General features: G+C 43.5%; 1 protein-coding gene and 2 long non-coding RNA genes across 10 annotated transcripts in view; 2 read left to right on the forward strand and 1 right to left on the reverse strand.

The window, feature by feature from the left end:
* The window catches only part of EIF2B3 (eukaryotic translation initiation factor 2B subunit gamma), a 147,316-nt gene that overhangs the window by 101,212 nt on the left and 23,263 nt on the right, over positions 1-22,841 (forward strand). For 4 of the 8 annotated variants that reach the window (XR_013406584.1, XR_013406604.1, XR_013406558.1 and 1 more), the window contains exons 7-10: positions 16,576-16,703; positions 18,005-18,195; positions 20,830-20,907; positions 21,459-21,846. Coding sequence is in view for 4 of the 8 variants with exons in the window: in XM_028843036.2 (XP_028698869.1) it covers positions 16,576-16,703; positions 18,005-18,195; positions 20,830-20,907; positions 21,459-21,607 (546 nt within the window). In the remaining 4 variants the exon portion in view is untranslated. 8 annotated transcript variants of the gene reach the window in all.
* Positions 238-15,704, reverse strand: LOC144333813 (uncharacterized). Its single transcript, XR_013402878.1, has 3 exons — positions 14,509-15,704; positions 13,822-14,187; positions 238-642 (listed from the first exon to the last, which is right to left on the reverse strand). It is a non-coding gene; the product is annotated as an uncharacterized LOC144333813 (long non-coding RNA).
* On the forward strand, positions 6,767-8,536 carry LOC144333843 (uncharacterized). Its single transcript, XR_013402933.1, has 2 exons — positions 6,767-7,897; positions 8,450-8,536. It is a non-coding gene; the product is annotated as an uncharacterized LOC144333843 (long non-coding RNA).

Consider the following 22,841-nt stretch of genomic DNA (forward strand, 5'->3'; position numbering starts at 1 on the left):
GCCTCTTTCTGCCCAGTTCCAGGCTCTTCTTCCCTCCTTCAACAGGATCGAGCTCCACAGCCCTTATGCTATTTGTCTCTAATTACATGTTCTTCTCCTAGGCAGTTATCCTATAGATGGGCCCTCTTAGCAAAGAGCTAGAGACTTAACCACAGAAGAGAAGAAGGAGAGCAAGTTTCCCCCCAATTTTAGAAAAGAAGTCCACTTCAATGAGTGCAGAGAAACAAAATGTGGCACACTTTCTGATTTTTTTTTTTTTTTTTTTTTGAGAACAGAATTGTAGGACTTAAATAGTTTCCAGAGATTGTGTTTGGCAGATCACTGGACTTGAGTTTTCAAAGAGAAAACCCCTTTTGCAGTTAATCTCAAGGATTTTTTTATAAGAAAAGCAGCTACAGTCCTCAAAGGAACAGGTGGGAAAAGATTTAATAACTGCATGGTTAAGAATAGGAGCAGCTAGCTTCCCTTGATGACTGCTGGATAAGTTTGGAAAGTTCACCAGTGCTATTCAAGGCAGAAACTTATCTAGGTGAACAGATACCACAGTAGGAAGAGGTATCTCAGACCATCTGGAGAAAAGAATTTGAGAACCTGAGTTTATTTTTTATTTATTTATTTATTTTTTTGAGACGGACTCTCACTCTGTAGCCCAGGCTGGAGTGCAGTGGCCGGATCTCAGCTCACTGCAAGCTCCGCCTCCCGGGTTTACGCCATTCTCCGGCCTCAGCCTCCCGAGTAGCTGGGACTACAGGCGCCCGCCACCTCGCCCGGCTAGTTTTTTGTATTTCTTAATAGAGACGGGGTTTCACCGTGTTAGCCAGGATGGTCTCGATCTCCTGACCTCGTGATCCACCCGTCTCGGCCTCCCAAAGTGCTGGGATTACAGGCTTGAGCCACCGCGCCCGGCCAGAGAACCTGAGTTTAAATGCTAGCTCTGCCTTTGGCTGATGGACTTGAATATATATCAGAATATTAAGAGGAAGGAGGATTGTTCCCCTGCCCAGTATGATCTTTCTTGCGGTGTCCTACCCCTCACCCCCCACCCCCCACAACACTTGCTAAGTTCCTATGGGGAGGCCCATGTAGAGCCAATGGTAAAACAAATCATTTGGACTTTTAGAAAGCTTTCCCAAGGATTGTTATATCTCTGTTTCCCCTACCAAGGACACTGTTGCCCTGCTCCCTTCTGACCTCTGAAAAATGTTTTCATTCCATCAACACATACTTATTAAGCACTCATTATGAGGCAGGCATTGTGCTAAATCAACCATGGGATCAATGATAAATAAACAGATATGGCCCTGCCCTCATAGAAATTACAGCCTGAGCTCCATGGTGGAACGTGGAGACCTTGCTTTTTAGATAGCAGGGTAACTTGTTGCCAAGATTTAGAGGGTGATCCAAGACCTATTTCTTAGTGACCAGTCTGGGCTGTTTGTATTCCAAAAATGAAATTAACTCTTGGCCATTGAAGAGTTTATTTTTCACTCTCAAATAAAAATGAAGTCATACGAAATGAGCCTAGGTCTTGATGGGCAGAGGGGACACAACTGTGTTAGAAAGGATGACTTTTTAAAAAATGATTTACTGTGGAAAATTTCACATAAATGCAAAAGTAAAGAAAATAATGAACTCCCATGTATCCATCACACAGTTTCAACAATTATCAACTCATTGTCAATTTTGTTTTATATATGCCACCATTTCTCTCCCCCCATTACCGTAAATTGTTTTAAAGTAAGGCATTTTGATATAATTTCATCTGTAAATATTTTGATATAATTTCATCTGTAAATATTTTGATATAATTTCATCTGTAAATATATTTCAGCATGAAAGGACCCTTCCAGGATAAAGATGATATTTAAAATAGATATATATTTTACGTATACATATATATATATATAGAGAGAGAGAGGCTCTTTTTTTTTTTTTTAATAAATACCTTAATATCATTATCACACCTACAAAAAACTGACAGTATTTTCTTAATACTATCAAAGAGGATTGTGGCTTTCAGTGTCTGTATATGCAGGCAGTTTTACAGCAAACCTAGTCATCTCATCCTGGTTGTTATGGCTTATTTGTAGCTCATTTGGCCAGTACCAGTTAGTTATTCCCACACCTGGCAAGTGTAGTGCAATGGTGTGTGTACCTTGAGGACAAACCTGAAGTTGGTGACGGCTATAGGTCCTGGCCAGAAGCTCTGCCAAATGGGACTTTCCCAGAACCTGCTGCAGTAGAGAATGATACAGAGCCTCAGCACATACTGTTTCCCCACCTCCAGATCTGTTTAGGAGACCCTTATCTCTTTCCTCCCCGCATCTACCTTCACCTCTCAGAATTGCTGCAATCAAAGAGCATATACTGAAAATTGATATATTTCAATATATTGGAAAAAGTAAAAAGGCACAGCAGGGCAAATTGGAATGTTACTTGAGGGAGAGTCTTTGTTCCTGGCTGGAATAGTGAAGGTCTTTGAAAAGTTGTGGGAGATGGGATTGAATTGGTTGGTGGTAGATAGCAGCATGTAGAAGGTCTTGAAAGCTGAGCAGGGAGTTACAAATCTTTAAACAGAATAGTCTTATAGGAAATAAGCAATGATGCAACCTGGCAAGTGAACATAAACCATTCTGCATGGGAAAGAGATTTCTTCAAGATAAGTAGGAGGCATTTATAATCATCTGGTCATCAAATGATGACTCCTTTTAATGGAAAGAGTAAACCTAGGAGACCCAGCTTCAAGAAAGGACTGCTATAGCAATCCTTTGTTATATTTCACCTCTGAGAGTTAACATATTCTACCCTGTGTTCTTTATGTAGGAAAGCTTCATGTTTTCTACAAAGTCACACTTAGGTTTTGTTAGTTGTTTACATGTTAACATTTTCCACTCAAATTCTTTGAGAATGGATAGCTACCTGGATTTGTAAGGCATTCACTATATACTTGGTGAATGGGGGAAAGGAGATGTAGTGACAGGTAACAGAAGCAATTTAGTATTAATAATAATGAAAGAAGAGAGGTGGGTTTCCACAGTTGACTAAGCAGAAAAGCTATAAGGAGAACTGCAGAGAGAAGAAAATCTGTACTCTCTTTGATGAGAAGTTAGTAACTATACACACTTTACAAGTTTTTTATCCACTTCTGAATGTGGTATGATAGATGAATGTTCCACAGAATCTGTTGAACATTTTAATTCAAAATGTGTTGGATTCTATGTCCAGGGCCAAAGCAGAGCTTAGTCTGAGTATTGTGACTGTGATACCTCTTGATAACTGAGTGTTCCTCCCTCTTTTACAATGTCAGCTGGATTAAGCCTAAAGAAGCTGATCTCTTAGGAGATCTAGAAGCCCAGGTATTGGCCCAGCTCTTTGCTTGCCTTAGTAGGAGTTGCTCCTAGACCTGAGTCAGGGCCCTAGATTGGCACTGACCCTATGAAGGCCTCAAGCAATATGCCACTATGCCAACTTTGTGAGCTAAAGCCATGGGAAATATATGCCAGGCAATATATACCAGGATTAGTCTTGAATTCCTTTTAGTACAGAACTTCTCCCAACCCCGCCCCCCCCCCCGCAAATTTATCTTTCTCTCTTTAAGAGACTTAAAGATTAGTCTCCTTAACAGGGAGAATTGAGACTGATTACTTCCTTCTTGTCCAGAAGTATCCATGGTTACAGTCACCCTCTTATAGTGTTAGAATCTGATATTGCCATGCAGTGCTTATAGTCTTGGGGCTGGACCTTCAGAGCAGGAAGAGAGAGGAAAGAAAAAGATTTAACAGCACCTATCATGTACCAGGCCCTATGCTGGGTGCTTTTCACATATATTCACTTCTTACAATAGTTCTTTCATTAGGTATTATATTATAGAGGAAGAAAATGCTCAAAAGTCATTTACTCAATGTCATGCAGCCACAGCCTCAACAAAATCCATCACTATTTAATTGATTGCCAGCAACGTCCACCACAGATGTTGGATATCTCCATTGCTAACATGCTTATGCGCACATGCACATGACTCACACTTGGAAGAATAACAGAGCAGTCACAACTTCCTTGCCTCAGCTATGTCGGGATGCAGAGAAGTAAGGATAGGACCCACAAAGTGAAGTCAAGAGTTGGGGATAGGCAGCCATGGTAAGGTCAGAATCATGGTAATAATTAAAGCCACACACAAAATGAAGTTATGTTAGCTGGGCATGATGGCATATACCTCTAGTCTCACCTACTCAGGAGGCTGAGGTAGGAGGAGCACTTGAGCCCATGAGGTTGATGCTACAGTGAGCTATATATGATGGCACACTGCACTCCAGCCTGGTAGACACAAAGAGACCCTGTCTCTAAAAAAAGTTAAAAATTTAAAAAGATAAAAGTGTGGAATAGCTAGAAAGCCACGAGTAAGCACAAGACAGCAGAGTGGAGGTAAGAAGCAGAGATGAGGGACCAGATAGTGCCATGAGAGGTAGACAGTAGTAGTCTTGGTTTCTTACTGTTCAGTTCGGGCATCCATTAATTTGGCTGTACTTGGTTTCCTTACATGTCCTTAGATGTCCCAGAGGTTTCATGATGTGTCCTTTACTTCAATAACAACAAGATTAAGCTAGGAGTATATGACTTACACACCTTCTCAACAGGGCTGTTATTGGGTGACTGCATACTGATATCTGAAGATGCAGGTGCTACCAAGAATAAATCAAGGTAGTCTCTTTGAACTTCTTAGTTGCATTCATTTTTATCTCTGGGACTTCTAGAAATCATCAGCTGCTGGGGAAGGGACAAAGTTCTAGCAGCACAGCACATTGTATGACTTATAAATAAAGAGTCCCCAGTTGAGCTAGCCTGTGCTATCTGAGGGTATCATGGGTCAGCCTATGGTAGGAAAGATAACCTTTTTAAAGAGGACTTAAAAACTGGAAGAATATATATAATTAAAGCACTCCCACAAAGAAGCATCATCATGGAGCCAGAAAATCTAAAACCAGAGGGAAAGGTATGTTTGGTTTGATGAAGATTTAAGAATAATCTCCCTGTAAGTATAATGGTTAATTGATGTCCTTTCCATCTATCTTTGTTCTCTGGCACATTCCTAAATATTTGTTGAAACATCCCTAGATGTTATTCCTGTAGGAAATGTCTCTCAATTTTTTCCCCTTTTACTACCACTTAGATTGGATATCCTTACTGTGCTACCATAATAATATTCTCTGCTTGTCTCCATCAGGCATAATTAACCATTCCCTCTTCTGATCTTGTATAGTCTTAAATTATTACATGCATCCCATTAAATTGTATTTACATGTCTGTCTTTTCCATCTTTTTGAAGTCCTTGAGGACAGACTTCATCCCTGATTCATCTTGTGACACAATAATAGATGCTCAGTAAATATAAAGGCAACCAAACTGTCAAGTGCATCTGAGGCCATGGATTTGCCTGTTTTGTTTCATTGTTGTAGTCCTACTGTCTAGAAGAGTGCCTGGCACGTTTTGGGCGCTCTGTGAATAAACTGAATAAATAGAATGTTGATTAGCCAGGTGAGGTGGCTCACACCTGTAATCCCAGCACTCTGGGAGGCTGAGGTGGTTGACTCACTTGGGCCCAGGAGTTTGAAACCAGCCTGGACAACAAAGTGAGACCCCGTCTCTACAGAAAATAGGAAATAGAAAAATTAGTCAGGTGTGGTGGCATGTGCCTATAGTTCAGCTACTCTGGAAGCTGTGAGGTGGGAGGATCACTTGAGCCTAGGAGAGAATTTGAGGCTGTGATCACGCCACTGCACTTAAGCCTGGGTAACAGAGCAAAAGGCTGTCTCAAAAAAAAAAAAAAAAAGTTTATTGATTTGACCTCTCCAGCCAGTAGGAGTAGGATCTGAACATGTTTTTCTTTCTCAAGTCCTGTGCACCAGCATTGAAATTTTATTCTTATGGAAGACGTCAGTATTTTGTCAACAAGGAAAAAAGGGTATCACAGAACTGTATACCAAATATCTAGCTTTTAAATCAGGACCCTTTAAGATAATTTCGTGTTTACTTTCCAGCTTTCTTTGGAGGAAAAAAAAAAAAACTGAGAACAAAGCATAGGGTTAACTCAGCAATTGCCTTTTCTTCCCAATTATAGCTCCACTGAGAGAAGAGGCAAGAAAACCCAAGTTTTTAGTCCTCTGCTTGGCTGACTTGAGTTCCAGGCCCTATAAAAGTAGGTTTTCTGTTCTCCCTCCTTCCTAATTCTTTGAAGGACTGAGTTGAAGTGAGACATTTGGGCAATTGTTAGTCTCTTTTGATTTGCTTACAAAGACAGAAAAGCCAGAATGCAAAAGTAGCCAAACTTTTTCTTTTGCCATGGACATCACTTTTAGGCATCTGGAATCTTGTGGTCACAAGGAGGGCCTGATCTCAGATCAAGGCAAAATAATAGAAGTATCAGGTTTGACTAGAACTAATAATCATGTGTTTTTTCAAGTATTGGAATTTTTTTTTTTTTTTTTTTTGAGATGGAGTCTCGCTCTGTCGCCCAGACTGGAGTGCAGTGGCCGGATCTCAGCTCACTGCAAGCTCCGCCTCCCGGGTTCACGCCATTCTCCTGCCTCAGCCTCCCGAGTAGCTGGGACTACAGGCGCCAGCCACCTCGCCCGGCTAGTTTTTTGTATTTTTTAGTAGAGACGGGGTTTCACCGTGTTAGCCAGGATGGTCTCGATCTCCTGACCTCGTGATCCGCCCGTCTCGGCCTCCCAAAGTGCTGGGATTACAGGCTTGAGCCACCGCGCCCGGCTTTTTTTTTTTTTGAGACAGAGCCTCACTCTGTCACCAGGCTGGAGTGCAGTGGAGCAATCTCTGCTCACTGCAACCTCCACCTCCCAGGTTCAAGCAATTCTCCTGTCTCAGCCTCCCGAGTATGTGGGACTACAGGCATGTGCTACCATGCCCAGCTAATTTTTGTATTTTTAGTAGAAACGGGGTTTCATTATTTTGGCCATTATTAGGGCAACTTATAGACAGAATCGTGATCTTGGGTGGGTGCAAGACAGGTAGATCTCCATACTGCAACCCCCCAGACCCAGAACCTATACCTTGGGGAAAAAAACATATGCTTTGGAAGGAATTTTCAAAAATCAAAGCAGTTTGTGACCTTAAGGCATTTAGCAAACCTAATATCTGACCTACCTAATTTAGACCAAATGTCTTTGTTTTACCGATAATCTTTAATATTTTTTATTTCCCAAAGATTACTAAAGTTACATAAACTAAAAGGCATTACAGTTTTTATTTTTCTTTCAAAATATTTAAGCGCTTATTTTTCTTTATGCCAATTAATTAGAGCTCTTTTACATAAATATCACACACATAACACATATATAAACTACACAGACAGACAGAAGAAGATCTGGTAGTTGTAAGATTTTTCATTTGCCAGTTTCTTAATTGGATTACTGGCCTCATGGTAGAGCCCTTCAAGAAACAGGGCTAGGAAAACATGCAGTTTCTAGGGCCTAATAAGCAGGTACAGCTGAAAGACAAAAACAGACCCCCAAAAATTATGGGTCCCATTTTTATACCAGATCCTGGATCCCAAAAAGAGGGAATCAGCCCAGCTCCCATGGAAGTCTTATCTCTCAGTGGGGAGTGGGGACATTTCCATAACTTCTAGGTGGCCAAGAGCATGCTTCTCTGATGTAAATGTGCAAAGAGCCACGTATTCCCTAATAACTGCCATTAGCCATTGTTAAAAGTATATTTAGCCTTAGATTTTCAGAGGAATCTATCTACCACCCATTCCTGGGGTTTCATGAGGAAAACAGAGTTTTTTCCCAGAATGAGGTCTGTGACACCTGCTCTGTTTTTTGCAAGGAGTCCCAGTCTGTTAGAGCTTGAATATCCACTTTTAATTAAGCTGACTGGCCAGGTGCAGTGGCTCACACCTGTAATCCCAGCACTTTGGGAGACCAAGGCAGGTAGATCACTGGAGGTCAGGAGTTTGAGACCAGCCTGGGCAACATGGTGAAACCCCATCTCTACTAAAAATATAAAAAGTATCCAGGCGTGGTGGCATGTGCCTGTAATCCCAGCTACTCAGGAGGCTGAGGCAGGAGAATCCCTGGAACAGAGCAAGACTCCGTTTCAAAAAAAAAGATAAAAAATAAAATAAATAAAAATAAAAGCACTATGGTTAAAAGTCAGCTTAATTTCTTTTTTTTTTTTTCTTTTCCTTTTTTAAGATGGAGCCTCGCTCTGTCACCCAGGCTGGAGTACAGTGACACAATCTCAGCTCACTGCAACCTCCACCTCCCAGGTTCCAGCAATTCTACTGCCTCAGCTTGAGCAGCAGGGATTACAGGCATGCGCCACCACATCCGGCTAGTGTTTTGTATTTTTAGTAGAGATGCCATTTCACCATGTTGACCAGGCTGGTCTTGAACTCCTGACCTCAAGTGATCCACCCGCTTTGGCCTCCCAGAGTGCTGGGATTACAGGCGTGAGTCACCACTCCCAGCTATAAGCCTCTTTTAAAAAGCCCTTTTAAATTTCTTATTACCCAACTCTAGCCAGGCCACACTGACAATATTTCTGGCTTTTGAACTTGACCAAAGGTAACTTCACAGGTGCTTAGGGAAAGGAGAATTCAAGATGGTTTGTGGAGGGGAAGATAATCAACTAATGGTAAAGGTCACGCACATGTCAAACCAGAAAGGACTCATTCCCTAAGCCAGGAATTGAACCCAGGGCATCACTGTGAAAAGTCAAAGCCTTAGCTGCTGAGCTACAGCACTAGGAGTTTCCATTGCTCTTCCCGCTCTTCCCAGAAAGAGCCTAGAGTAGTTAATTTTGTGCTTGCAAAGGCTTTTAACTACTCAAGATAATTTTTAGAGGTAGCTATGACATGAATCCCAGAATTCCTATTCCCTGGAAGGAAGAGACCGAGAGAAAGTATGGCCACATGGTTACAAGGTCAAGTTCCCAAGGACATAGAACAAAATGGAGACCTCACCCAGTTTTTTTGTTTGTTTCAAGGACCTGCAGCAAAGTTTATTACTGACCAGCTTGCTGGCCATCTTGAGCAGTTTATGGGGTCCTAAGCCCCTAAGGTACCCCTCTTCATGACAGAACACAGACAAATTCATAGCACAAAATACATTAGATTCATTATGACTTAATTACTAGCCTTAGAATTCTTTTTCTCATTAATCAAAACTTTACAGAGGAGATAAACAGTGATTTTTACTATTCATCAGCCAATTTGCAGAGAGAGAGAGAGGCCAGAAGTCTCACTGGTAAGAAATTTTTACCCCTTTGCCAGCATGTCCTGTTTCTGGGTTCCCCTTCCCTGAGCAGCCCTAGCAACACTGCTTGCCACAGCGTCGCTCCGGGGGCCAAGCTGCATCACAAAGGAAAATCATGGAACCACAGACAAATTCCTCTCAGTTTTGCAAGTTGCCACCCAAACGGCTGCATGGTGGACTTGAATTCTAATATTTTCCATTCTGGACATAGCAAAACACATGTGACAAAACATAGACATTAGCCACCATATGGATGCTTAGCACCCAATATTGAAATGGCAAGGCCCAAACTTGCCCCCGGTTGGGCCCTGTCATCTTTATCCATTTTTAACCAAGAGGGACTTTATTGAGGGGAGGGCCTCTCACCCAGTCCCATCCTTTACTGAGGTAAGATGTACCCCCATTACATATCCAAAGTCAGCCAATTGGTGCTGCAGTCTGTTTCCTTTGGATCATATGGTAACTAAGCTAAAAGATTAGCAAATCTAATTTTGTAATCAATCATTTAGGTGCCTCTTTTTTTGGGAGGGGGGGACAGTCTGGCTCTGTCACCCAGGCTGGAGTGAGTACAGTAGTGCGATCTCAGGTCACTGCAACCTCCGCCTCCTGAATTCAAGCATGCCTCAGCCTCCCAAGTAGCTGGGATTACAGGCCTGCACCATCATGCCTGGCTACTTTTTGTACTTTTAGTAGAGATGGGGTTTCACCATGTTGACCAGACTGGTCTTGAACTCCTGACCTCAAGTGATCCACCTGCCTTGGCCTCCCAAAGTGCTGGGATTACAGATGTGAGCCACCATGCCCAGCCTTCGTAAAGTCTTTAAATAAAAATATTGAAATATTTTTAGAAGTGTCTGCATATCAATAAGCATTGCTAGATGAGTCTCGATGCACTTCAGTGCATTGTTCATTTGGAACGTTCTACTGTAAGTTATCTTTCGTAAGATTTCGCCATTTCTGTAAGACTTCACTGCTTACCAGCTAATGTATAAGCTGGAAGGAATTCAGTTTTCCAGAAATTAAGGATCCCATTTTTACCTAAAATATTCACTTTGCTCTCAGGTTCCCTTGATGAATTTAGCCAATGATTTTTCCTACCTAAGCACACAAGAAAAATGAAACAAAGGGGTAGAACACAAACATCCCTGTGAATTTTTAAGAGCCAAAGTTTACAACCCCTACAATATTACCATTTACAACCAGTTTCTTTCTGACCCAGTCAGATGTAAGAAGCTTCTAACTGGATCCAAGCCAGCTAATTACTGGATCAAATCCAATCCTGGACCCAGTTTGGATCAAGAAATTTGCTCAAATAAACTTGGATAGCTCAAAACACAAATCCTTGGAGCTCTGAAATCTGAGAGAGAGAGCTTACCCACAATCCCCAGTCACTCTGAGAGATCAGTGGACATAAGTGGGTCCTTGCAGGTACCTTGTTTGTTCCCTCAGCTCCTGGGGGTCATTAAAGCTCTACTTCAGATCCCACTTCTGACACCATCTGTTAAAAGAAAAACTCAAGCCAAATTAAGTTTAAAGGAGTTTATTTGATCTATTAATGACTCATGAATCAGGAAGCCCCCAGAAGCACAGCAAATTCAGAAAGACTCCAAGGATGCCTCATGGTCAGAGGCATTTGACAATTTTTAGACAAAAAAATGAAGTGACGTACAGAAATCAGAAGTGAGATACAGAAACAACTGGATTGGTTACAGCTCAGCATTTGCGTTATTTGAACACAGTTTGAACACTCAGCAGTGTATGAGTGGTTGAAGTATGGCTGCTTGGATTGGCCAATTCTCAGCTGTTGGTATAGGCACATACTCCTAAATTAGGTTTTCAGTCTCATCTACCTATTAAGTTAGGATGCAGTTTGTCCACAAGCACTCAAATATAGAAGTACAAAGTCCTTCTCAGGCCATATTTAGTTTGCTTTAACATTCATAATTTCACTACTGTGAGATAACTATTGTGAACATTTTAGTGTATTTCCATTGTTTTATTTTCATATATATAGTGAGAATACATGCTTGACGTCACACTTTAAAAATAATCTGGATCAGGTGCAGTGGCTCACGCCTGTAATCCCATCACTTTGGGAAGCTGAAGCAGGTCGAATCATGAGGTCAGGAGTTCAAGACCAGCCTGGCCAACATGGTGAAACCCCATCTCTACTAAAAATACAAAAAATTAGCCCAGTGTGGTGGCAGGTGCCTGTAATCCCAGCTACTTGGGAGGCTGAGACAGGAGAATCGCTTGAACCCAGGAGGCAGAGGTTGCAGTGGGCCGAGACCACACCACTGCACTCTAGTGAGACTCCGTCTAAAAAAATAATTTGCTTTTTTCATTGAGTATTATAAGCATTTTTTTTTCTATCATTAAAAAATTCTTGGCTGAGCACCGTGGCTCATGCCTGTAATCCCAGCACTTTGGGAGTCCAAGGTGGGCGGATCACGAGGTCAGGAGTTTGAGACCAGCCTGACCAACCTGGTGAAACCCCATCTCTACTAAAAATACAAAAAAAAAAAAAAATTAGCCAAGCGTGGTGTCAGGCGCCTGTAATCCCAGCTACTCAGGAGGCTGAAGCAGGAGAATCACTTGAACCCGGGAGGCAGAGGTTGCAGTGAGCCAAGATCATGCCATTGCACTCCAAGCAAGACTCCGTCTAAAAAAAAAAAAAAAAAAAAAATTCTTTACAGTCACAGTTTTGCCTATATGACATTCTGTTATAGAAGTATTTTGATCTTTCATTGTTGAATATTTTATTGTTCTCCATTTTTATAAATAACAGGGGAATACCTTTTTTTGAAAGATTCTTGTTTATAATCTGATGATTTCATCTATTCAGCAAATATTTACTGAGTAATGTATTTTTCTGAGGATAGACTTGGGTGAAATTATATGAATATTTTAAAGTCTTTTGCTATAGTGTTGCCAATTATTTTTCAGAGATTTTATCACTTTATACTTCAACTCCCATTATGTGACAGTAACTGTTCTCAAAGCACTCTTATCAGTAATGAAAATTGTTTTAAATCAGTTAATTTAGTTAGAGGAGAAACTGCATCTTATTTTAGTTTTTTACTTCTTTGAAAATATTTTGTGTTTTTTGAACATTTATATCTGCTTATTAAGAATATTCTTTGCCCTATTCATAGCAATTATTTTATCTTTTTATTTGGTGGGATTGTTTGTTTACGGCTAGTAGTCAAGTCTATTGTTCTTCTTTGTGATTGCTTGAGAAGAGCTTATGATTTCATAAGATAAAACAGGTGTTTCTAGGAAGGCTGTGTATCAGAGGGAAAGGAGAAAGTAAGGTTGACCCAGGGCACTGTATCCAGCTTGTGGCCTTTAGGCCCAGGATGTTCATAATGGTTCACTGTAGCTTTGTAACATTTCTTGGCACAGCTCTGAGCTGCCTCCACTTTAGGAAGCAGGAAGAGTAATTGTTTCCTTTATTATGCTTCTAAGCCAACTGCATTATGGGGATTGACCTAATGTTGAGCTTCAGCAGAGGTGGGTGGGACTTGGCAGGGCTGTTTCATGGCCTCTCTTCAAAATCACAGATCCTCTCAAATGGCTCTGCCTGATGGGGCCACGTGCCAAGGCTCGTCTGCTTGCCTCTTGCAGTGACAGTTCTTTTTGGTCCATAATGTAAATATCATGGCCCTGAAATCCCCCAGCTGTCCATGCTTTGTCATTTCTTCAAAGGGAACTGACTTGTTTTCCAATGGAAGAGGAACATTTGCTGCCCACACTAGTTTGAAGCATTAAAAGGGGAGAAAAAGAGCTAAGAGTAAGTGTTGTTTCATTCTTCGCATTCACATGGAAATTTTTAAATCTCCATCAAAGGATCAGAAGAAAAATCACATTGAAATTCAACACAAGAGCTCATAGCTTAACACAGAATTTTTCAAAGATATTTGACTTGATCCTTTAAAAATTACAAAAACCGTGAACTGTATAGCTCCAGGGTTCATAATTTTCCTTATCCTCCTCAGCCTCTGCCTCTGTCTTGCCTTCCTACCTACACTCCATCTGTGTGGTCCTGTGTCAGCATGCAGAGCTTCTTTGAATGGGGGCTGGGAGAGGTGGTGGGAAGTATTCAGCAAGTCGGGTTTATAGAGCTGCCCATACTTTAACCCCTCTCTCAGGCCTCATTATCTCATCTCTCAGAATATTGTAACTGGTCTCCCTTTCTTCAGTTTCCTTATTCCAGGCTTTCTTCCACACTGCTACCAGAATTACCTTACTAAGAGAGAAAACTGATCAGGTCACTTTCTTACTTAAAAACTACCACTGTCGGCTGGGCGCGGTGCCTCAAGCCTGTAATCCCAGCACTTTGGGAGGCCGAGACGGGCGGATCACAAGGTCAGGAGATCGAGACCATCCTGGCTAACACTGTGAAACCCCATCTCTACCAAAAATACAAAAAACTAGTCGGGCGAGGTGGTGGGCGCCTGTAGTCCCAGCTACTCGGGAGGCTGAGGCGGGAGAATGGCGTGAACTCAGGAGGCGGAGCTTGCAGTGAGCTGAGATTCGGCCACTACACTCCAGCCTGGGCGACAGAGCGAGACTCCATCTCAAAAATAAAAAATAAAAAATAAACTACCACTGGCAGCTGGGTGCTGTGGCTCACACCTGTAATCCCAGCACTTTGGGAGTGCAAGGTGGGAGGATTGCTTGAGTCCAGGAGTTCGAGACCAGCCTGGGCAACACAGTGAGACTTTGCCTCTACAAATAATAAAAAAATTAGCTGGGCATGGTGGCACGTGCCTGTGGTCCCAGCTACTTGGGAGGCCAAGGCAGGAGGATCACTTGAGCCCGGGTGGTCAAGACTGCAGTGAGTTGTGATTGCACCACTGCACTCTAGCCTGGGCAGCAGAGCGAGACCCTGTCTAAAAAGAAAAAATTACCACTGGCTTTTCTTTTTTTTTTTTTTTTTTTTTTTTTTGAGACGGAGTCTCGCTCTGCCGCCCAGGTTGGAGTACAGTGGCCGGATCTCAGCTCACTGCAAGCTCCGCCTCCCAGGTTTACGCCATTCTCCTGCCTCAGTCTCCCGAGTAGCTGGGACTACAGGCGCCCGCCACCTCGCCTGGCTAGTCTTTTGTATTTTTTTAGTAGAGACGAGGTTTCACCATGTTAACCAGGATGGTCTCGATCTCCTGACCTCGTGATCCGCCCGTCTCGGCCTCCCAAAGTGCTGGGATTACAGGCTTGAGCCACCGCGCCCGGCCACCACTGGCTTTTCAGTCCAGACTTTCTAGACTGCCACTGTAACTCCCCAGTGGGTTCATCTTACCTGCTGCCGAGATAGAGACGATTTATCAAGATGGGACAATTGCAATAAAGAGTTTAATACACATAGTGGCAGCTAAATGGGAAACCAGAATTTTATTATTACTCAAATCAGCTTCCCCCAAAATTCTGAGGCTAGGGCTTTTCAAGGATAGTTTGGTAGGCAGGGTAGGGAATGGGTGCTGCTGATTGGTTGGGGATGCAATCACAGGGGTGTGGAAGACAGTCCTCCGCTGAGTCCAGTTCTGGGTGGGGGCCACAGAGGGGTCACTGGTCCCAGTGGAGTCATCCAGTCATCAGAAATGCAAAAGTCAGAAAAGACATCCTAAAAAGCCAATCTTAGGTTCCACAATAGTGATGTTATTTACAGGAGTAACTGGGGAAGTTGCAAATCTTGTGACCTTTGCAACAATGACTGGTAATCATGAGAATTCAGGCACCTCTTGTAATCCTAAACTTGTGCCCTTTTATTAGTTTTATAAAGGTGGTTTCATTTTGAGAAGGGCTATCATTTAAACTATAAACTGTAATAAATTTCTCGCCAGGCATGGTGGCTCACACCTGTAATCCCAGCACTTTGAGAGGCCAGAGCAGGTGGATCACCTGAGGTCAGGAGTTCAAGACCAGCATGGTCAACATGGCGAGACACCATCTCTACTAAAAATACAAAAATTAGTCAGGCATGGTGGCCGGCACCTGTAATCCCAGCTACTTGGGTGGCTGAGGCAGGAGAGTCACTTGAACTGGGAGGTGGAGGTTGCGGTAAGCCAAGATCGCACCACTACACTCCAGCCTGGGCCACGGAGCGAGACTGCATCTCAAAAAAAAAACGTGGGGCACAGTGGCTCATGCCTGTAATCCAAGCACTTCAAGAGGCTGAAGCAGACGGATCACTTGATGCCAGGAGTTAAAGATCAGCCTGGCCAACATGGCAAAACCCCATCTCTACCAAAAAATACAAAAATATTAGCCAGGCATTGTGGCATGTGTCTGTAGTCCCAGCTACTTGGGAGACTGGAGCACAAGAATCACTTAAACCCAGGAGGCAGAGGTTGCGGTGAGCTGAGATCATGCCACTGCACTCCAGCGTGGACGATAGAGCAAGACTGTCTCAAAAAAAAAAAAAAAAAAAAAAATTAGCTGGGCATAGTGGCTCTCACAACTGTAATCCCAGCTTCGTAGCTACTCAGGAGGCTGAGGTGAGAGAATTGTTTGAACCTGGGAGGCGAAGGTTGCAGCAAGCTGAAATCGCACCACTATACTCCAGCCTGGGTGACAGAGTGAGACCCTGTCTCAGAAAAAAAAAAAAAAAAAAGCTTTCTTCCAAAGTTAGCTCAGTCGACACCCAGGAATGAGCAAGAGCAGTTTGGAGGTTAACAGCAAGATGGAGTTGATTAGGTCAGATCTCTTTCAGTCATAATTTTGTCACTGTTATTTTTGCAAAGGTGGTTTCACCACAGAAAGCTTTCATGATCTGGCCCCACCTGATTAGCTTCATCTCCTTCTGCCTTTCCTCTTAAACTCATGCAGGCTACTGTCCATTGGATTATGAATTCCTTGAGATCAGAACTGATATATTTCCAAGGCCTAGCACAGTAACTGGTACATGCTTGGTAAATGCTACATAAATTAATTAGCAATATAAAATTCTAATAAGGTCATAGTGTGAGAGAACACTGGAAAACATGTACTAGTCTCTCACCTCTCTGCTTTCCATTGCTAAGTATAAATAAAAACATAAATAAAAAACACACACTGTACTAAAGATCAGGTCCCTTCTTCCCCTGGCACAGATTCCTGGTCATTTAGAACCAACATCCTGTCTCAGTACCCACCAGGAAGCACTCTCCTTCTCCGAACTTCCAAGTCGATGCCACATTTGATCTCTGACAGTCCCAAGGTGCCATGACAGGAAAGGACTTGGTTTTTCCTTGCATGCACAGAGCTTTTGATCCCGGTATGTTCCAGACAGTCAGGTTTCTCATATTTGGCCATTCTTTCTTCCTAGGTCAATCACTTCTATCCGGAGTGAACTGATTCCGTATCTAGTGAGAAAACAGTTTTCCTCAGCTTCCTCACAACAGGGACAAGAAGAAAAGGAAGAGGATCTAAAGAAAAAGGAGCTGAAGTCCTTAGGTCAGTTCTTGGGTTGGTTCAGTAAGAGGGGCAAGGGTAGCAGCACCTTTGGAAAGAGTGGTTTGGCAGCTTAGCCCAGCCCAAGATGCCTGTCTCAAGGCAGCAGACTATTTTCTAGCCTACTAGGCAAGACAGGCTTGCCAACCCACTCCCTGAGCTCTGGGTAAGCTTGCTCAGGCAGATCCTGCCACTATGCTCTCAGCAACAGGCTAATCGTGCCTCTAGCCCCATTCTCTGATTCACAGCTCTGGTTTGACTGTGTTCCTCACTAGACCATTTTGCCTTTAAACTCCACCTGCCACTTCTTAGTTCCCCCGTTCTCTAGGCTCTAGGCAGCCCTGTTCCTGATTAAACTCAGCCTGTCTTATCAAGGGAAGGAAGGTGAAAGAATGTACAACTGCAGTCCAACCGCAGGCCAGCCCAGGTGTCTCCATGCCAGGATCTGAAGATCGGAGCTGTCTCGTGTGCTCTCATATCCCTAATCCCTGGCCCAGTCGTAGGCTCAGTAGATGTTCTGAAAAAGTATTTCTCAAATTAATAAACTGACAGTACAGCATGATGATTAGGATTGTAGAACTGGACATCAGACAGTTCTGGATTTGAAATCTGACTGCCTTCTTACTAGCATTGTGTCTTAAGGCAGGTTACTCAGTTCTCTGAGCCCCAGTTTTTTAATCAGAAAGTAAAAGATCTCAAAGAGTCGTTGTGAGAGCTGAAAAACTAGAGCCCTGGTACACTGGGCTCTAAGTTCTGTGCTTTCTGTCATAGCACAGCTACCAGATAATGGCAATAGAGACTAGCAGCACAAAGTCAACCTGGCTGGCCACTAAAGCCTGGATGCTGGCTTGTGTTATTTCATGATTTACAAGGGCCATCTGTTTTATTTTCCCTAGTGGTCTTGATTACTGGTCACATGCTTTTAGGACCTCATATTAAGCATTTTTATATCATATGATATTTTAGGGAAGTACATTGCCTCTTTTAGTTTGACTTTCTCTTACAGATTTTAGTGGGATTTCCTCAGGGCTCCTGTTTTGTGGGTGAGTTCCAAAGGGAGAAGTGTGAGCTGTAACCTCTTTTAAAACTTAACTCAGAGCCAAGCATAGTGGTGCACACCTGTAGTCCCAGCTGCTCAGGAGGTTGAGGTGGGAGGATCGCTTGGGTCTGGGAGTTTGAGACCAGCCTAGGCAACATAGCAAGACCTTGTCTCTTAAAAAACCAAAAAACAACTTGACTGAGTCTATATCTGTTCTGTTACCTCTCTCTCATTTATTTCCTTGGTGTGGGTGTTTGTTCTGAAGATATTTACAGTTTTATAAAAGAAGCCAATACACTGAACCTGGCTCCCTATGATGCCTGCTGGAATGCCTGTCGAGGAGACAGGTGGGAAGACTTGCCCAGATCACAGGTGCGCTGCTATGTCCACATCATGAAAGAGGGGCTCTGCTCTCGAGTGAGCACACTGGGACTCTACATGGAAGCAAACAGACAGGTGAGAGCATAAGTTTAGAAAGAAAATCATGGGGCTCTTGTCCTAGAAACCGACTGAGCCATTTGTCTGTTTCTTCATTAGGTACATAGTAACTTGTTAAGAATCCCTGTCATTCCCAAGGTTGAGCAAGACCTGGCATGTCAAGGGAGACTACTAGGGTACTCAGGTGCAGCAAAAAAGGAAGCAGGGGGCCTGGTCCATAGTCAGGGCCTCTGTGGCTCCAGGGAAAGGCTAAGATCTTCAGGAAGGCTAACTTCTGGCCTCTGGGTCAGCAGGTTCCTCCTATTCTGTTCAACATGGGGATATCTGCAGTACTTACTTCATAATAAGCAGGTAAATACTCTGTAATCATTACTCTGATGAAGTAAACATAGGCATATGGAGGAGGCTTCCCTGAGAAGGTGAAGGAGCAGAGTGTAGAGTGGCCAGATGGCAAAGCCTCAGGAAAGGAATGACTATGAGAGAGAATTATCTGCAAACAGCATTAATGAGGAGTCTCTTGCTAGCCCCTCCTTTTAACCTTAAAGTTTGTGAGATACAGGGAACAAATAGCTTCCACTGAAGGAGAAGCAGTGTCCTCAAAGATAAGCCAGGCCTTAATGAAGGCAGAGGGTGGAGAGGGGTACAGTAAAGAGGCTGAAGATGTAGAGGAACTCTGGATTGTATAGTAGGCCCAGGAGGAAGGTTTTTGGAGGGAGGGATAATGAGACTAGGAAAAGGAAATGCAGAGCAGCAGATGGTTTACATGAGAATAAGAAAAGCATCTGGGCACAGTGACTTACGCCTGTAATCCTCGCAATTTGGGAGGCCGAGGCGGGTGGATCGCTTGAGCCCAGGAGTTCGAGACCAGCATGGGCAACATGGAGAAAATCCTGTCTCTACAAAAATACTACAAAAATTAGCCAAGTGGTGGCATGTGGCTGTCGTCCCAGCTACTTGGAAGGCTAAGGTGGGAGGATCACCTGAGCCTGGGATGTGGAGGCTGCAGTGAGCTGAGATCGTACCACAACACTCCAGCCTAAGCAACAGAGTGGGACTCTGTATTTAAAAAAAAAAAAAAAAAAAAAAAAGGATAGGAAAAGATAAATAATTGAGGGAACTACATTGCGGTGGCATTCAAGGATAACAGAGGTGACATAATGAAAAGATTAGGTATTTACATTGCACCTGGTAGAACCCTATGAAAGTATAATTGTAGGTGCAGACCGGGGTGGCAGTGGGGCGCAGAATAATATAAAATAAATTGTTGAAAATTGGGATTGAGGCCAGGCGCAGTGGCTCACGCCTATAATCCCAGCACTTTGGGAGGCCGAGGCAGGTGAATCACCTGAGGTCAGGAGTTCGAGACTAGCCTGGCCAACATGGTGAAACCCTGTCTCTACTAAAAATACAAAAATTAGCCAAGCATGGTGGCACACACCTGTAATCCCAGCTTCTCCGGAGGCTGAAGCAGGGAGAATCGCTTGAACCTGGGAGGTGGAGGTTGCAGTGAGCCGAGATTGTGCCCCTGCACTCCAGCCTGGGCAACAGAGTGAGACTCTGTCTCAAAAAAAAGAAAAAGAAAATTGGGATTGAGTCCCTGAAGAAAACCTGGCTCAGGAATCTGTAGGACCCACACCAGATAAAAGCTCAGGTGAGCCTCAACCTGGATTGGTTACAGATCCAAGGGAATCCCAAGCCAGAAAGCTTATGAGAAATCATAGCTAGTCCCACATTTACCCATGACTAGAGTCTTTCAGGCTGGTCTGGAAAGATGTTCATGGATAACCTGAGTGGGAAGACTTGTCCAGATCACTGCTGTGTCCACATCATGAAAGAGGGGCCCTGCTCTCGAGTGAGCATGCTGGGAAAAGTATCCCCTGCAGTGCCAACAGGGGCTATGCAGCAGACAGGCCTGAAGGGCCGTGGGTGGAGTGTGGAAGAAGAGATCCTAGGGCTGGGGACTCAGAATTAACCTTCACATTCCAGTGTAGCCATGCTGACAAGGCCTCCGTCAGCTAGTGTGGCTGCCACGCACAGTGCTCTGACCAGCATTCTGTCTGTGCTGGAGAATCACAGACAGGTACACTACCTGTGCCTTCCTAATGGACTAGTAGCCAAAGCCCCCCATACCTCTAACCTTTCCAGGTTTCTCACACTGGAGAGGGAATAGTGTGAACTTCCCCTTCATGTTTTCTTTTGGCTGGTGGATGGATGCCTTCTCAGGGTCTTTCCTTATTTTGGAATTTGTCTAAAATGGATCTCATCCTTACCTCATGCATGGTCACAGTGGTCCAGGAGGTGACCCGGAACCCAGGATGCCTGTGATCAGGATTCAGGGTGTTCCTTAACCTGATCAGGACTCCTTTTCCAAGAGGTGCTACGTGGGTAACTCAAAGACTTGTCTCAGTGCCTCCCAGCCAAGGGACATGGCATTACTTTCAAGGAGGAGCATTCACAGCTAAGAGACTGACAATAAGGCCATCTAGAAGCTGCAGCATGAATTATCTTCATCCTAGGGGGAATGCAGCAGCCTCCTGCTCTCCCTCACTCAGACAGGAAGCTATGGCTGAGAACTCCCCATATCTCTGATTGAGCCCTGGGTTCTACCTAAGGTGTTTTCTGATCTTTAGTGACCAAATCTCTGTCCTTAAGGTGCCCAAATTGCTGTCTGCTCTCTGTCCAGAAGAACCACTGGTCCATTCATCAGCCCAGATTGTCAGCAAACACCTGGTAAGTGCTAGTGTGGCCAGAGCAGGGGTGGGATGTTCTTTGGGAGCACTGAGACTTGTCCTTGAGAAGCCGGATTGAGGCCTTCAAGTCCTGAACCTCGTTAGCCCCAGGGAAATCACAGCTGGGTTCTAAGAATAAAATCTCACTCAACAAGACTGCCTGGGCAAGTAATGACGTTGTAAGGAAGGGTCCATTATAGTGCTGGGACTCAGGCACAGGAGCTCTCAATCTGTCCCCCTTCTAATTCTGATTTGAGCACTCTCTTTAAGAGAGCACATCTGTACACACAAATGCATGAGTGTGTATGTGTGTCTGTTGTTTTGTTTTGTTTTGTTTTCTTGGCAAGGGAGGAGGGCCCATGCTTCAGTTAGTTTTGAGTTGGTCTCAGAGGTGTTGTATGACCTTGTGGCCCTGAGAAATACTGATGATGGCCCCTCTTACTGAAGTGTCTCTATGGAAAGATCCCATTAGATCCCATCTTGAAAGATCTGGAGAGTGGTTTGCAGTTGGTTGAGATGGATGGACAGAGTTTTATATTTTGCCTTTTACAGGTTGGAGTTGACAGCCTCATCGGGCCAGAGACACAGATTGGAGAGAAGTCATCCATTAAGCGCTCAGTCATTGGTTCATCCTGTCTCATAAAAGATAGAGTGACTATTACCAATTGCCTTCTCATGAACTCAGTCACTGTGGAGGAAGGGTATGTTTCCCCATGTACCCACTTGAGGCAAAGATAATGGAAAAATGCCTTCAAAATTCTGAAGGAAAGTTCATTTTAACCGAAAAGTGTATACCCAGGCAAAGTGCTAATCAGGAGGGCAATAGAATAAAAACATTTTCAGATATGAAAAGTCTCAACTTTACTAGGAAATTTATTCCTCCAAAATGGAAAATAAACCAAAAAGAGAAAGATCAGAAACAAGAGATTCACCGGGCGCGGTGGCTCACGCCTGTAATCCCAGCACTTTGGGAGGCCGAGGCGGGCGGATCACAAGGTCAGGAGATCGAGACCACGGTGAAACCCCGTCTCTACTAAAAATACAAAAAATTAGCCGGGCGCGGTTGTGGGCGCCTGTAGTCCCAGCTACTCGGGAGGCTGAGGCAGGAGAATGGCGTGAACCCGGGAGGCGGAGCTTGCAGTGAGCCGAGATCGCGCCACTGCACTCCAGCCTGGGCGACAGAGCGAGACTCCGTCTCAAAAAAAAAAAAAAAAAAAAGAAACCAGAGATTCAACTCAGAAAAAAGGCAAAAAGAATCCATGGGATAACAGTGAACAGAGATAAGAATGTCAGCTTTAAATGGGGCATAAAGGGATTAGTTAATCCAAAGTGGAACAAAACCCAAGAATCCAGAAAAGATCTATTCAGCAAGATGCAACTGATAAAATACTAGATACATACAAACATTTGAAAGGCAATTTAGACAACTGGCTAAAAGTTTGAAGTTGAATTGGGGATAACATAGAAAAAACAACACTAACAAAAACAAGACAGTTATTAACTCTGGGAAAATGAAGAAGTTGTACAAATTGAATGTCCCTAATCCAAAAACCCAAAATCAAATGCTCCAAAATCCGAAACTTTTTGAGCACCAACTTGACACTCAAAGGAAATTCTCATTGGAACATTTGAAAGTTCCAGTTTTTGAATTAGGGATGCTGAAATGGTAAGTATAATGCAAATATTCCAAAATCCAAAAAAAGGAAAATCCAAAATCTAAAACACTTCTGGCCTGGCGCAGTGGCTCACTCTTGTAATCCCAGCACTTTGGGAGGCTGAGGCAGGTGAATCACCTGAGGTCGGGAGTTCAAGATTAGCGTGGCCAACATGGTGTAACCCCATCTCTACTAAAAATAATACAAAAAAAAAAGTAGCCAGGTGTGGTGGTGTGCACCTGTAGTCCCAGCTACTCGGGAGGCTGAGGCAGGAGAATGG

The sequence above is a fragment of the Macaca mulatta genome, chromosome 1 (genome assembly GCF_049350105.2).
Source record: "Macaca mulatta isolate MMU2019108-1 chromosome 1, T2T-MMU8v2.0, whole genome shotgun sequence".
NCBI lineage: Eukaryota > Metazoa > Chordata > Mammalia > Primates > Cercopithecidae > Macaca > Macaca mulatta.